This window comes from Taudactylus pleione, unplaced genomic scaffold (genome assembly GCF_031769625.1).
Source record: "Taudactylus pleione unplaced genomic scaffold, aTauple2 ptg000027l, whole genome shotgun sequence".
Lineage (NCBI taxonomy): Eukaryota > Metazoa > Chordata > Amphibia > Anura > Myobatrachidae > Taudactylus > Taudactylus pleione.
The window spans coordinates 1,869,337-1,884,667 of NW_028284429.1; the positions used below are offsets into that span (position 1 = coordinate 1,869,337).

Genomic DNA, 15,331 nt, shown 5'->3' on the forward strand with positions numbered 1-15,331 from the left:
CACAGAGTATATCAGGAGATGAGTGATATGTTAGTGAGGACAGGACTCCGTCGTGCGCATGCGCTCTGGGCCACCATCGACCCGGTTTCAAGCACTCAGCGCTTATGACCTAGTCTGAATCAGGGCCAAAGTTCACACATTTTACATTTTTATCATTCCACTGAGAGTGAATACAGGCAGTGTAACATGTCAGACATGTGCCACCTAGTGGCTGTTTGTGGTCACTGTAAGAGGTGAGCCTTGAGTAGCAATACATTATTATATCTGATCAGTCCAGGTTTGAATATTAACAGAACATAATACTCAGAGAATATGGTAGAAATTAACAAAAAAAATGAATATTGAAAGAAATGCAAATAAACCTGTACTGTGCTGCATAATGTCACATATTGGGGCCATCGGAGCGTTTAATACAAGTCAGTTTTATGGATGGATCTTGCATCACTGCGCTTGTCCCACAGTAAAACGCGCACATCTAAAGGTGATGCTGTGTCTGGGGAATTCTCACTGCACAAATGTCAGGAAAGTGCACAATGGCAATAATATACATTGTGGCAAGATCTGGCTAAGGGTGCCGTCTCCTGGGGTAAAGGATTGCACTTGTCATGCTGTGATTTCTGTAACCTTGTTAGGAGAAACTGATGGTGTCGGCAGTGAGGGTACTAACCCATATGATGAACTCCTAGTAGGAGGGATACTAATGTAAAAGCCCGGGGAGGAAATACTGCTGACTACTTTGGGGACAGGCTCTTCACATTAGGGATGGCCATCGCTATAAATCATCGATGATTTATGACCAACATTTTATACATTTTTGCTATCGATGGCTAAGAGCCAATGGTTCTTAGCCATCGATGAACAAGTTGGAGCCAATGTTTGTTTGTTTTTTCCCCGGAAGGGACGGAGCTTTGCCCCGCCCGTAGCACTGGTAAGACCCGCTCCTGTATTTTGATTGGGCCGCCGTTTTCCCCTGCAGCGGTGGCCATCAAGGGGTGCAAACCATTGATGGTTCACCATACTGTAGATGGTTTGTGTGCCATCGATGGTAATCACCGATGATCCCATCGATGGACACCCCACCGATGGCCATTCCTACATCACATCATTACGGAAGGGGCAGGGCTAAAATAATGCAATCTGCATAATTATAGCCCTGCCATCTCTCTATCGACTCATATGCAAAGTCACAAGTAAAAAATATTATTACACACAAAGACGAAATAAATCTACAAATCAAATTCATTTACATAAAAAGTCTGCTGGTCTCCTCTGATTAAATGGGGATATTTTCTACTGCAGTGCACTTGTAATTATCAGTTTCGCATTATTTCATATAACGTAGCAGTCACATGAATTAAGGGCCGGATTCAGAGATGGCGGCTTCTGCAGAGTCTGTGCTAACATATGGAATAGCCGCAGGAGGCGTCTTGTGTAAAAAGCCATTGAATACGCACAATTTCATGGGAAAAGCACTTACATTGAATCTTGAACATCAATGGTCGCTAACCATCAGCTTCCGATATCCACCCCTAGCTTGTCCTCATTCAGCTGTAAATTGCAGTGTAAAAACAAAGCTGCCCAAAATTTTAAATACAAATTACAAATATATATATATATATATAGTTTTCACCCCTTGCATGGCAGCTTGGGTTGCTCAGATGGCAACTGGCCACGGCTAAAGCGCGAGGGGCATCTGGAAAAAGTTATTAGACGTTGGCAACTACATTATAAATACCTTCCAAAAAAGAAAAGTCAGTGTATAACTAATGACCCCGCCTAAGTATATTTGTAGCTGTTTAATCACAACATGGGATGAGTGTGTGACATTGTTATTCCTGCTCATGGCAGAGATAGGAGTGAAACCCCTGTTGGCCTTTAAAAGGGTTATTTGAGGTTATTGTGAGGCAGGGCGGCCATTTTGTTGGTGGGAGACAGGGCCTTGATAAGCGTCATTACTAGTGGTTTATGGCCGCGCCCACATATTACCATGTGATTTAAACTAGGCAACGGGCGGAAAAGCTGCAAAGTATGACATGTGACCAGAACCAACCAATCACCAAGTTCATATTGCTGCGTTCGCTTTCTACTACCAACTGACCGCTGCCAGCCAATGGCATGTCAGAGCTGTCACCGGGACCCTGTCCCCCTGATCAGCCAATAGGCGGTGGTGTTAGATCTGTTGGGAAGCAGAGGTGGTTTGTGCTGTCCGGGGTTCCGTAGCTAGACCCAGAGGAAGGAAAGAGGAAGCGGTGAGCGGGGCAGCCTGGGAGCATGGAGCCGCTGTCTGTGTGCGCCTAACCGGAGCGGTATGTGCCCCCGTGCCCCGTCACCCCCATCCCGGGCATCCTAATGCTCCGCTGACCTGTCACAGAGCATGCTACCTTATATAGCCAAATATTGTGCCACCCATACACAGTGACAGCACCATGTCCCTGCACTACGGTCTATATACACAGTGTCACCTACCATATATATCCTAATATTGTGCCACCCATACACAGTGACAGCACCATGTCCCTGCACTACGGTCTATATACACAGTGTCACCTACCATATATATCTATTCTAATACTGTGCCACCCATACACAGTGACAGCACCATGTCCCTGCACTGCGGTCTATACACAGTGTCACCTACCTTATATATCCTAATACTGTGCCACCCATACACAGTGACAGCACCTTGTCCCTTCACTACGGTCTATATACACAGTGTTCCCTACCTTATATATCCTAATACTGTGCCACCCATACACAGTGACAGCACCTTGTCCCTTCACTACGGTCTATATACACAGTGTCACCTTCCATATATATATATCCTAATACTGTGCCACCCATACACAGTGACAGCACCTTGTCCCTTCACTACAGTCTATATACACAGTGTCACCTATATATATATATATATATATATATATATATATATCCTAATACTGTGCCACCCATACACAGTGACAGCACCTTGTCCCTACACTACGGTCTATACACAATGTCACCTACCTTATATATCCTAATACTGTGCCACCCATACACAGTGACAGCACCTTGTCCCTAAACTACGGTCTATACACAGTGTCACCTACCATATATATCTATTCTAATACTGTGCCACCCATACACAGTGACAGCACCATGTCCCTGCACTACGGTCTATATACACAGTGTCACCTACCATATATATCCTAATATTGTGCCACCCATACACAGTGACAGCACCATGTCCCTGCACTACGGTCTATATACACAGTGTCACCTACCATATATATCTATTCTAATACTGTGCCACCCATACACAGTGACAGCACCATGTCCCTGCACTGCGGTCTATACACAGTGTCACCTACCTTATATATCCTAATACTGTGCCACCCATACACAGTGACAGCACCTTGTCCCTTCACTACGGTCTATATACACAGTGTTCCCTACCTTATATATCCTAATACTGTGCCACCCATACACAGTGACAGCACCTTGTCCCTTCACTACGGTCTATATACACAGTGTCACCTTCCATATATATATATCCTAATACTGTGCCACCCATACACAGTGACAGCACCTTGTCCCTTCACTACAGTCTATATACACAGTGTCACCTATATATATATATATATATATATATATATATATATCCTAATACTGTGCCACCCATACACAGTGACAGCACCTTGTCCCTACACTACGGTCTATACACAATGTCACCTACCTTATATATCCTAATACTGTGCCACCCATACACAGTGACAGCACCTTGTCCCTAAACTAAGGTCTATACACAGTGTCACCTACCATATATATCTATTCTAATACTGTGCCACCCATACACAGTGACAGCACCTTGTCCCTTCACTACAGTCTATATACACAGTGTCACCTATATATATATATATATATATATATATATATATATATATATATCCTAATACTGTGCCACCCATACACAGTGACAGCACCTTGTCCCTACTCTACGGTCTATACACAATGTCACCTACCTTATATATCCTAATACTGTGCCACCCATACACAGTGACAGCACCTTGTCCCTACACTACGGTCTATACACAGTGTCACCTACCATATATATCTATTCTAATACTGTGCCACCCATACACAGTGACAGCACCATGTCCCTGCACTGCATTCTATACACAGTGTCACCTACCATATATACATTCTAATATTGTGCCACCCATACACAGTGACAGCAACTTGTCGCTACATTACGGTCTATACACAGTGTCCCCTACCTTATATTTCCTAATACTGTGACACCCATACACAGTGACAGCTCCATGTCCCTGCACTACGGTCTATACACAGTGTCACCTACCATATATATATTCTAATACTGTGCCACCCATACACAGTGACAGCACCTTGTCCCTGCACTACGGTCTATACACAGTGTCACCTACCTTCTGTATCCTAATACTGTGCCACCCATACACAGTGACAGCACCTTGTCCCTACACTACGGTCTATATACACAGTGTCACCTTCCATATATATATCCTAATACTGTGCCACCCATACACAGTGACAACACCTTGTCCCTTCACTACGGTCTATATACACAGTGTCACCTTCCATATATATCCTAATACTGTGCCACCCATACACAGTGACAGCACCTTGTCCCTTCACTAGTCTATATACACAGTGTCACCTATATATATATCTATATATATATATATATATATATATATATTTCTATATCCTAATACTGTGCCACCCATACACAGTGACAGCACCTTGTCCCTTCACTACAGTCTATATACACAGTGTCACCTTCCATATATATATATCCTAATACTGTGCCACCCATACACAGTGACAGCACCTTGTCCCTTCACTATGGTCTATATACACAGTGTCACCTTCCATATATATATCCTAATACTGTGCCACCCATACACAGTGACAACACCTTGTCCCTTCACTACGGTCTATATACACAGTGTCACCTTCCATATATATCCTAATACTGTGCCACCCATACACAGTGACAGCACCTTGTCCCTTCACTACAGTCTATATACACAGTGTCACCTATATATATCTATATCCTAATACTGTGCCACCCATACACAGTGACAGCACCTTGTCCCTTCTCTACAGTCTATATAAACAGTGTCACCTTCCATATATATATATCCTAATACTGTGCCACCCATACACAGTGACAGCACCTTGTCCCTTCACTACGGTCTATACACAGTGTCACCTACCTTATATATCCTAATACTGTGCCACCCATACACAGTGACAGCACCTTGTCCCTACACTACGGTTTATACACAGTGTCACCTACCATATATATCTATTCTAATACTGTGCCGCCCATACACAGTGACAGCACCATGTCCCTGCACTGCATTCTATACACAGTGTCACCTACCATATATATATTCTAATATTGTGCCACCCATACACAGTGACAGCAACTTGTCGCTACATTAGGGTCTATACACAGTGTCCCCTACCTTATATTTCCTAATACTGTGACACCCATACACAGTGACAGCTCCATGTCCCTGCACTACGGTCTATACACAGTGTCACCTACCATATATATATTCTAATACTGTGCCACCCATACACAGTGACAGCACCTTGTCCCTGCACTACGGTCTATACACAGTGTCACCTACCTTCTGTATCCTAATACTGTGCCACTCATACACAGTGACAGCACCTTGTCCCTTCACTATGGTCTATATAAACAGTGTCACCTTCCATATATATCCTAATACTGTGCCACCCATACACAGTGACAGCACCTTGTCCCTTCACTACGGTCTATATACACAGTGTCCCCTACCTTATATATCCTAATACTGTGCCACCCATACACAGTGACAGCACCTTGTCCCTACACTACGGTCTATACACAGTGACACCTTACATATATGCAGTCAGGTGCATAAATATTGGGACATTGACAGAATTTTCATATTTTGGCCTCTATTCACCACCACAATGGCTTTGAAATGAAACAAACAAGATGTGCTTTACCTGCAGACATTCAGATTTAATTTGAGGGTAATTACATCCAAATCAGGTGAACGGTGTAGGAATTACAACGGTTTCTATATGTGCCTCCCACTTTTTAAGGGGCCAAAAGTAATGGGACAAACTAAACAATCCTAAATCTAACTTTCACTTTTTAATACATTGTTGCAAATCCTTTGCAGACAATTACAGCCTGAAGTCTGGAAAGCATAGACATCACCAGACGCTGGGTTTCATCCCTGGTGATGCTCTGCCAGGCCTCTACTGCAAATGTCTTCAGTTCCTGCTTGTTCTTGGGGCATTTTCCCTTCAGTTTTGTCTTCATCAAGTGAAATGCATGCTCAATCGGATTCAGGTCAGGGGATTGACTTGGCCATTGCACTTTTTAGCCTTAAAAAACTCCTTGGTTGCTTTTGCAGTATGCTTCGGGTCATTGTCCATCTGCACTGTGAAGCGCCATCCAATGAGTTCTGAAGCATTTGACTGAATATGAGCATATAATATTGCCCAAAACACTTCAGAATTCATTCTGCTGCTTTTGTCAGCAGTCACATCATCAATGAATACAAGGGAACCAGTTCCATTGGCAGCCATACATGCCCACGCCATGACACTACCACCACCATGCTTCACTTATGAGGTGGTATGTTTTGGATCATGAGCAGTTCCTTTCCTTCTCCATACTCTTCTCTTCCCATCACTCTGGTACAAGTTGATCTTTGTCTCATCTGTCCATAGGATGTTGTTCCAGAGCTGTAATGGCTTATTTAGATGTTGATTGGCAAACTCTAATCTGGTCTTCCTGTTTTTGAAGCTCACCAATGGTTTACATCTTGTGGTGAACCCTCTATATTCACTCTTGTGAAGTCTTCTCTTGATTGTTGACTTTGACACATATACACCTACCTCATGGAGAGTGTTCTTTATTTGGCCAACTGTTGTGAAGGGGTTTTTTTTCACCAGGGAAATAATTCTTCTGTCATCCACCACAGTTGTTTTCCGTGGTCTTCCGGGTCTTCTGGTGTTGCTGAGCTCTCCGGTGCGTTCTTTCTTTTTAAGAATGTTCCAAACAGTTGATTTGGCCACACCTAATGTTTTTGCTATCTCTCTGATGGGTTTGTTTTGATTTTTCAGCCTAATGATGGCTTGCTTCACTGATAGTGACAGCTCTTTGGATCTCATATTGAGAGTCGACAGCAACTGATTCCAAATGTAAATGTCACACCTAGAATCAACTCCAGACCTTTTACCTGCTTAATTGATAATGAAATAACGAGGGAATAGCCCACACCTGTCCATGAAATAGCTTTTGAGTTGATAGTCCCATTACTTTTGGCCCCTTAAAAAGTGGGAGGCACATATAGAAACCGTTGTAATTCCTACACCGTTCACCTGATTTGGATGTAATTACCCTCAAATTAAATCTGAAAGTCTGCAGGTAAAGCACATCTTGTTTGTTTTATTTCAAAGCCATTGTGGTGGTGAATAGAGGCCAAAATATGAAAATTCTGTCAATGTCCCAATATTTATGCACCTGACTGTGTGTATGTGTGTGTATATATATATATATATATCCTAATACTGTGCCACCCATACACAGTGACAGCACCTTGTCCCTGCACTGCGGTCTATATACAGTGTCACCTACCATATATATAGCCTAATACTCTACCGCCCATACACAGTGACAGCACCTTGTCCCTGCACTACGGTCTATACACAGTGGCCCCTACCTTATATATACTAATACTGTGCCACCCATACACAGTGACAACACCTTGTCCCTACACTACGGTCTATACACACAGTGTCACCTACCATATATATATCCGAATACTATACCACCCATACACAGTGACAGCACCTTGTCCCTGCTCTACGGTCTATGCACAGTGACCCCTACCTTATATATACTAATACTGTGCCACCCATACACAGTGACAGCACCTTATCCCTGCACTACGGTCTATACACAGTGACCCCTACCACCCATACACAGTGACAGCACCTTGTCCCTGCACTACGGTCTGTACACAGTGACCCCTACCTTATATATCCTAATACTGTGCCATCCATACACAGTGACAGCACCTTGTCCCTGCACTACGGTCTATACACAGTGACCCCTTCCTTAAATATCCTAATACTGTGCCACCCATTCACAGTGACAGCACCTTGTCCCTGCACTACGGTCTATACACAGTTACCACTACCTTAAATATGCTAATACTGTGCCATCCATACACAGTGATAGCACCTTCGTACACTACAGTCTATACACAGTGTCCCCTACCTTATGTATCCTAATACTGTGCCACCTTGCATACACAGTGATAGCACCTTGTCCCTACACTATGGTCTATACACAGTGTCTCCATGCCATATATATGAGAATACTGTGCCACCCATACACAGTGACAGCACCTTTTGCATGCACTACGGTCTATATACATAGTGTCACCTACCATATATATATTAATACTGTGCCACCATACACAGTGACAGCACCTTGTCCCTACATTACAGTCTATACACAGTGTCCCCCACCTTATATATCCTAATACTGTGCCACCCATACACTTTGACAGCACCATGTCTCAGAACTATGGTAAATACAGTGTAACCTACCTTATATATCTTAATACTGTACCATCAATACGTAATAACAGCACTATGTCCCAGCCTATAGTCTATTCACATTGTCTGCTACTTTATATATCCAAATACTATGCAATCCACACACAGTGACAGCACCATTGCCCAACAATACAGTTTATTCAGTAACTCCTACATTATATATCCTCATACTGGGCCATCTATACACTGTGGCTGGCTGTCTTCAAGTCTCTATTTCACCAGGATGTAATCAGCCAAGATTCTTTGTAATTCACATGTGTCACAAATGAAAGGGATGATATGGCAAGCCTAACCATACATACACAGTGACAGCACTGTGTCCTAGCAATAATATCTATTCATGTCTATGCCTCCTAACTATACCATCTATATACAGTGATGCTCTTTGTACTACCTGACCATGGAACGATTGTAACTATCTTTGACTTCTGGCCAATAAGGATACGTTATATTTTGTTTTGATTATTATCAGTTCCATGCTAGCTGTGGCGGTACACATGGAGCAGTACTGATACATTATAGACTCTGGATCACTGTGACCCATCCAGCCTGGTGTTGTGACTCGTACATACGTCACTACTGTAGCCTAACGTTTTCCTGACTTTCAGATGCATTTGTGTGTTTTTTTTCATTGTTGAAGTGTTTCTTTTAAATATGGGACCATTTCACAGCCAAGATCAGCACAGCGGCTTAGTGTGTATAGACGATAATTCACCATCGTACTGCTCTCCATGAATCCAGCCGCGTATTTCAGCTGACACTGCTGTGAGGCTTCATATTGAAATGTGACTCATTATCTGATGCCTTGTTCCGACTAACAGACACTATCCTGCCCTGTTCACTATCCTGCCTCCTGTAATCCTACTAACAGACACTATCCTGTCCTGTCACTATCCTGCCTCCTGTAATCCGACTAACAGACACTATCCTGCCCTGTTCACTATCCTGCCTCCTGTAATCCTACTAACATACACTATCCTGCCCTGTTCACTATCCTGCCTCCTGTAATCCTACTAACAGACACTATCCTGCCTCCTGTAATCTGACTAACAGACACTCTCCTGCCCTGTCACTATCCTGCCTCCTGTAATCCTACTAACACACACTATCCTGCCCTGTCACTATCCTGCCTCCTGTAATCTGACTAACAGACACTATCCTGCCCTGTTCACTATCCTGCCTCCTGTAATCTGACTAACAGACACTATCCTGCCTCCTGTAATCCTACTAACAGACACTATCCTGCCCTGTCACTATCCTGCCTCCTGTAATCCGACTAACAGACACTATCCTGCCCTGTCACTATCCTGCCTCCTGTAATCCGACTAAGACTCTATCCTGCCCTGTCACTATCCTGCCTCCTGTAATCCTACTAACAGACACTATCCTGCCCTGTCACTATCCTGCCTCATGTAATCCTACTAACAGACACTATCCTGCCCTGTCACTATCCTGCCTCATGTTATCCGACTAACAGACACTATCCTGCCCTGTTCACTATCCTGCCTCCTGTAATCCGACTAACAGACACTATCCTGCCCTGTTCACTATCCTGCCTCCTGTAATCCGACTAACAGACACTATCCTGCCCTGTTCACTATCCTGCCTCCTGTAATCCTACTAACACACTATCCTGCCCTGTCACTATCCTGCCTCCTGTAATCCTACTAACACACTATCCTGCCCTATCACTATCCTGCCTCCTGTAATCTGACTAACAGACACTATCCTGCCCTGTCACTATCCTGCCTCCTGTAATCCTACTAACACACTATCCTGCCCTGTCACTATCCTGCCTCCTGTAATCCTACTAACAGACACTATCCTGCCCAGTCACTATCCTGCCTCCTGTAATCCTACTAACACAATATCCTGCCCTGTCACTATCCTGCCTCCTGTAATCCTACTAACAGACACTATCCTGCCCAGTCACTATCCTGCCTCCTGTAATCCTACTAACACAATATCCTGCCCTGTCACTATCCTGCCTCCTGTAATCCTACTAACACACTATCCTGCCCTATCACTATCCTGCCTCCTGTAATCTAACAGACACTATCCTGCCTCCTGTAATCCGACTAACAGACACTATCCTGTTCTGTCACTATCCTGCCTCCTGTAATCCTACTAACAGACACTATCCTGCCCTGTCACTATCCTGCCTCATGTAATCCGACTAACATACACTATCCTGCCTCCTGTAATCTAACAGACACTATCCTGCCTCCTGTAATCCGACTAACAGACACTATCCTGTTCTGTCACTATCCTGCCTCCTGTAATCCTACTAACAGACACTATCCTGCCCTGTCACTATCCTGCCTCATGTAATCCGACTAACATACACTATCCTGCCCTGTCACTATCCTGCCTCCTGTAATCTAACATACACTATCCTGCCTCCTGTAATCCGACTAACAGACACTATCCTGCCCTGTCACTATCCTGCCTCCTGTAATCCTACTAACAGACACTATCCTGCCCTGTCACTATCCTGCCTCCTGTAATCCTACTAACAGACACTATCCTGCCCTGTCACTATCCTGCCTCCTGTAATCTGACTAAGACACTATCCTGCCCTGTCACTATCCTGCCTCCTGTAATCTGACTAACAGACACTATCCTGCCCTGTCACTATCCTGCCTCATGTAATCCGACTAACAGACACTATCCTGCCCTGTCACTATCCTGCCTCCTGTAATCTGACTAACAGACACTATCCTGCCCTGTCACTATCCTGCCTCCTGTAATCTGACTAACAGACACTATCCTGCCCTGTCACTATCCTGCCTCCTGTAATCCGACTAACAGACACTATCCTGCCCTGTCACTATCCTGCCTCCTGTAATCTGACTAACAGACACTATCCTGCCTCCTGTAATCTAACAGACACTATCCTGCCCTGTTCACTATCCTGCCTCCTGTAATCTGACTAACAGACACTATCCTGCCCTGTCACTATCCTGCCTCCTGTAATCTGACTAACATACACTATCCTGCCTCCTGTAATCCTACTAACAGACACTATCCTGCCCTGTCACTATCCTGCCTCATGTAATCCTACTAACACACTATCCTGCCCTGTCACTATCCTGCCTCCTGTAATCCTACTAACAGACACTATCCTGCCCAGTCACTATCCTGCCTCCTGTAATCCTACTAACACACTATCCTGCCCTGTCACTATCCTGCCTCCTGTAATCCTACTAACACACTATCCTGCCCTATCACTATCCTGCCTCCTGTAATCTAACAGACACTATCCTGCCTCCTGTAATCCGACTAACAGACACTATCCTGCCCTGTTCACTATCCTGCCACCTGTAATCCGACTAACAGACACTCTCCTGCCCTGTCACTATCCTGCCTCCTGTAATCCGCCTAAAACACTATCCTGCCCTGTCACTATCCTGCCTCCTGTAATCTGACTAACAGACACTGTCCTGTCCTGTCACTATCCTGCCTCCTGTAATCCTACTAACAGACACTATCCTGCCCTGTCACTATCCTGCCTCCTGTAATCCTACTAACAGACACTATCCTGCCCTGTCACTATCCTGCCTCCTGTAATCCTACTAACAGACACTATCCTGCCCTGTCACTATCCTGCCTCCTGTAATCCTACTAACAGACACTATCCTGCCCTGTCACTATCCTGCCTCCTGTAATCTGACTAAGACACTATCCTGCCCTGTCACTATCCTGCCTCCTGTAATCTGACTAACAGACACTATCCTGCCCTGTCACTATCCTGCCTCCTGTAATCTGACTAACAGACACTATCCTGCCCTGTCACTATCCTGCCTCCTGTAATCCGACTAACAGACACTATCCTGCCCTGTCACTATCCTGCCTCCTGTAATCTGACTAACAGACACTATCCTGCCCTGTCACTATCCTGCCTCCTGTAATCTAACAGACACTATCCTGCCCTGTTCACTATCCTGCCTCCTGTAATCTGACTAACAGACACTATCCTGCCCTGTCACTATCCTGCCTCCTGTAATCTGACTAACATACACTATCCTGCCTCCTGTAATCCTACTAACAGACACTATCCTGCCCTGTCACTATCCTGCCTCATGTAATCCTACTAACACACTATCCTGCCCTGTCACTATCCTGCCTCCTGTAATCCTACTAACAGACACTATCCTGCCCAGTCACTATCCTGCCTCCTGTAATCCTACTAACACACTATCCTGCCCTGTCACTATCCTGCCTCCTGTAATCCTACTAACACACTATCCTGCCCTATCACTATCCTGCCTCCTGTAATCTAACAGACACTATCCTGCCTCCTGTAATCCGACTAACAGACACTATCCTGCCCTGTTCACTATCCTGCCACCTGTAATCCGACTAACAGACACTCTCCTGCCCTGTCACTATCCTGCCTCCTGTAATCCGCCTAAAACACTATCCTGCCCTGTCACTATCCTGCCTCCTGTAATCTGACTAACAGACACTGTCCTGTCCTGTCACTATCCTGCCTCCTGTAATCCTACTAACAGACACTATCCTGCCCTGTCACTATCCTGCCTCCTGTAATCCTACTAACAGACACTATCCTGCCCTGTCACTATCCTGCCTCCTGTAATCCTACTAACAGACACTATCCTGTCCTGTCACTATCCTGCCTCCTGTAATCCTACTAACAGACACTATCCTGCCCTGTCACTATCCTGCCTCCTGTAATCTGACTAAGACACTATCCTGCCCTGTCACTATCCTGCCTCCTGTAATCCTACTAACACACTATCCTGCCCTGTCACTATCCTGCCTCCTGTAATCTGACTAACAGACAATATCCTGCCCTGTCACTATCCTGCCTCCTGTAATCTGACTAACAGACAATATCCTGCCCTGTCACTATCCTGCCTCCTGTAATCTGACTAACAGACACTATCCTGCCTCCTGTAATCTGACTAACACTATCCTGCCCTGTCACTATCCTGCCTCCTGTAATCTGACTAAGACTCTATCCTGCCCTGTCACTATCCTGCCTCCTGTAATCCTACTAACAGACAATATCCTGCCCTGTCACTATCCTGCCTCCTGTAATCTGACTAACAGACAATATCCTGCCCTGTCACTATCCTGCCTCCTGTAATCTGACTAACAGACACTATCCTGCCCTGTTCACTATCCTGCCTCCTGTAATCTGACTAACAGACACTATCCTGCCCTGTTCACTATCCTGCCTCCTGTAATCTGACTAACAGACACTATCCTGCCTCCTGTAATCTGACTAACAGACACTATCCTGTATCCTGTAATCTGACTAACAGACACTATCCTGCCTCCTGTAATCTGACTAACAGACACTGTCCTGCCCTGTCACTATCCTGCCTCCTGTAATCCTACTAACAGACAATATCCTGCCCTGTCACTATCCTGCCTCCTGTAATCTGACTAAGACACTATCCTGCCCTGTCACTATCCTGCCTCCTGTAATCTGACTAACAGACACTATCCTGCCCTGTCACTATCCTGCCTCCTGTAATCTGACTAAGACTCTATCCTGCCCTGTCACTATCCTGCCTCCTGTAATCCTACTAACAGACACTATCCTGCCCAGTCACTATCCTGCCTCCTGTAATCCTACTAACAGACACTATCCTGCCCTGTCACTATCCTGCCTCCTGTAATCTGACTAACAGACACTATCCTGCCCTGTCACTATCCTGCCTCCTGTAATCCTACTAACAGACTCTATCCTGCCCTGTCGCTATCCTGCCTCCTGTAATCCTACTAACAGACACTATCCTGCCCAGTCACTATCCTGCCTCCTGTAATCCTACTAACAGACACTATCCTGCCCTGTCACTATCCTGCCTCCTGTAATCTGACTAACAGACACTATCCTGCCCTGTCACTATCCTGCCTCCTGTAATCTGACTAACAGACACTATCCTGCCCTGTCACTATCCTGCCTCCTGTAATCCTACTAACAGACACTATCCTGCCCTGTCGCTATCCTGCCTCCTGTAATCCTACTAACAGACAATATCCTGCCCTGTCACTATCCTGCCTCCTGTAATCTGACTAATAGACACTATCCTGCCCTGTCACTATCCTGCCTCCTGTAATCTGACTAACAGACACTATCCTGCCCTGTCACTATCCTGCCTCCTGTAATCCTAACAGACACTATCCTGCCCTGTCACTATCCTGCCTCCTGTAATCCAGCCTGTAACTGTTCATCTGTGTTCCGCAGCGCCCGCCCAGCTCGCCACCATGGCTACGTCATCTGAAGAAGTGCTGCTGATAGTGAAGAAGGTGCGTCAGAAAAAACAAGATGGGGCCCTCTACCTGATGGCAGAAAGGATCGCCTGGGCCCCCGAGGGCAAGGACCGCTTCACAGTGAGCCACATGTATGGAGACATCAAGTGTAAGTGTCTGGCGTCAGTGAGACCTCGCTTGCTGGAAATACTCTGGGCAGACTTATTATCAGTGCGCTCTTCATGGCGAGATTGTGTGTCGTTATTACTCTTACACTTCTCCGGCCGTTTTCTGGACTCTGGTGCCCTCTCGTCTGCATGACTTGTCCTCTGGGGGCCAAAGAGGGAGGATGACCGTAGCCACCGGCCAAGTACAGGGGAGTCATTTACTACCCTGCTGCACGAGCGCTGGTATCTGCTATGTTATTCTCAGCTTCACCCTGTTTTTAAAG

General features: G+C 45.2%; 1 protein-coding gene across 1 annotated transcript in view; it reads left to right on the plus strand.

Annotated features, from left to right (window-relative positions):
* Positions 1–2,090: 2,090 nt before the first annotated feature.
* The window catches only part of GTF2H1 (general transcription factor IIH subunit 1), a 41,521-nt gene continuing 28,280 nt past the window's right edge, over positions 2,091–15,331 (plus strand). The window contains exons 1-2 of the mRNA XM_088451762.1: positions 2,091–2,306; positions 14,876–15,049. Of these exons, the coding sequence (XP_088307888.1) occupies positions 14,896–15,049 (154 nt within the window). The 5' untranslated portion in view covers positions 2,091–2,306; positions 14,876–14,895. The remainder of the gene's footprint in view (positions 2,307–14,875; positions 15,050–15,331) is intronic.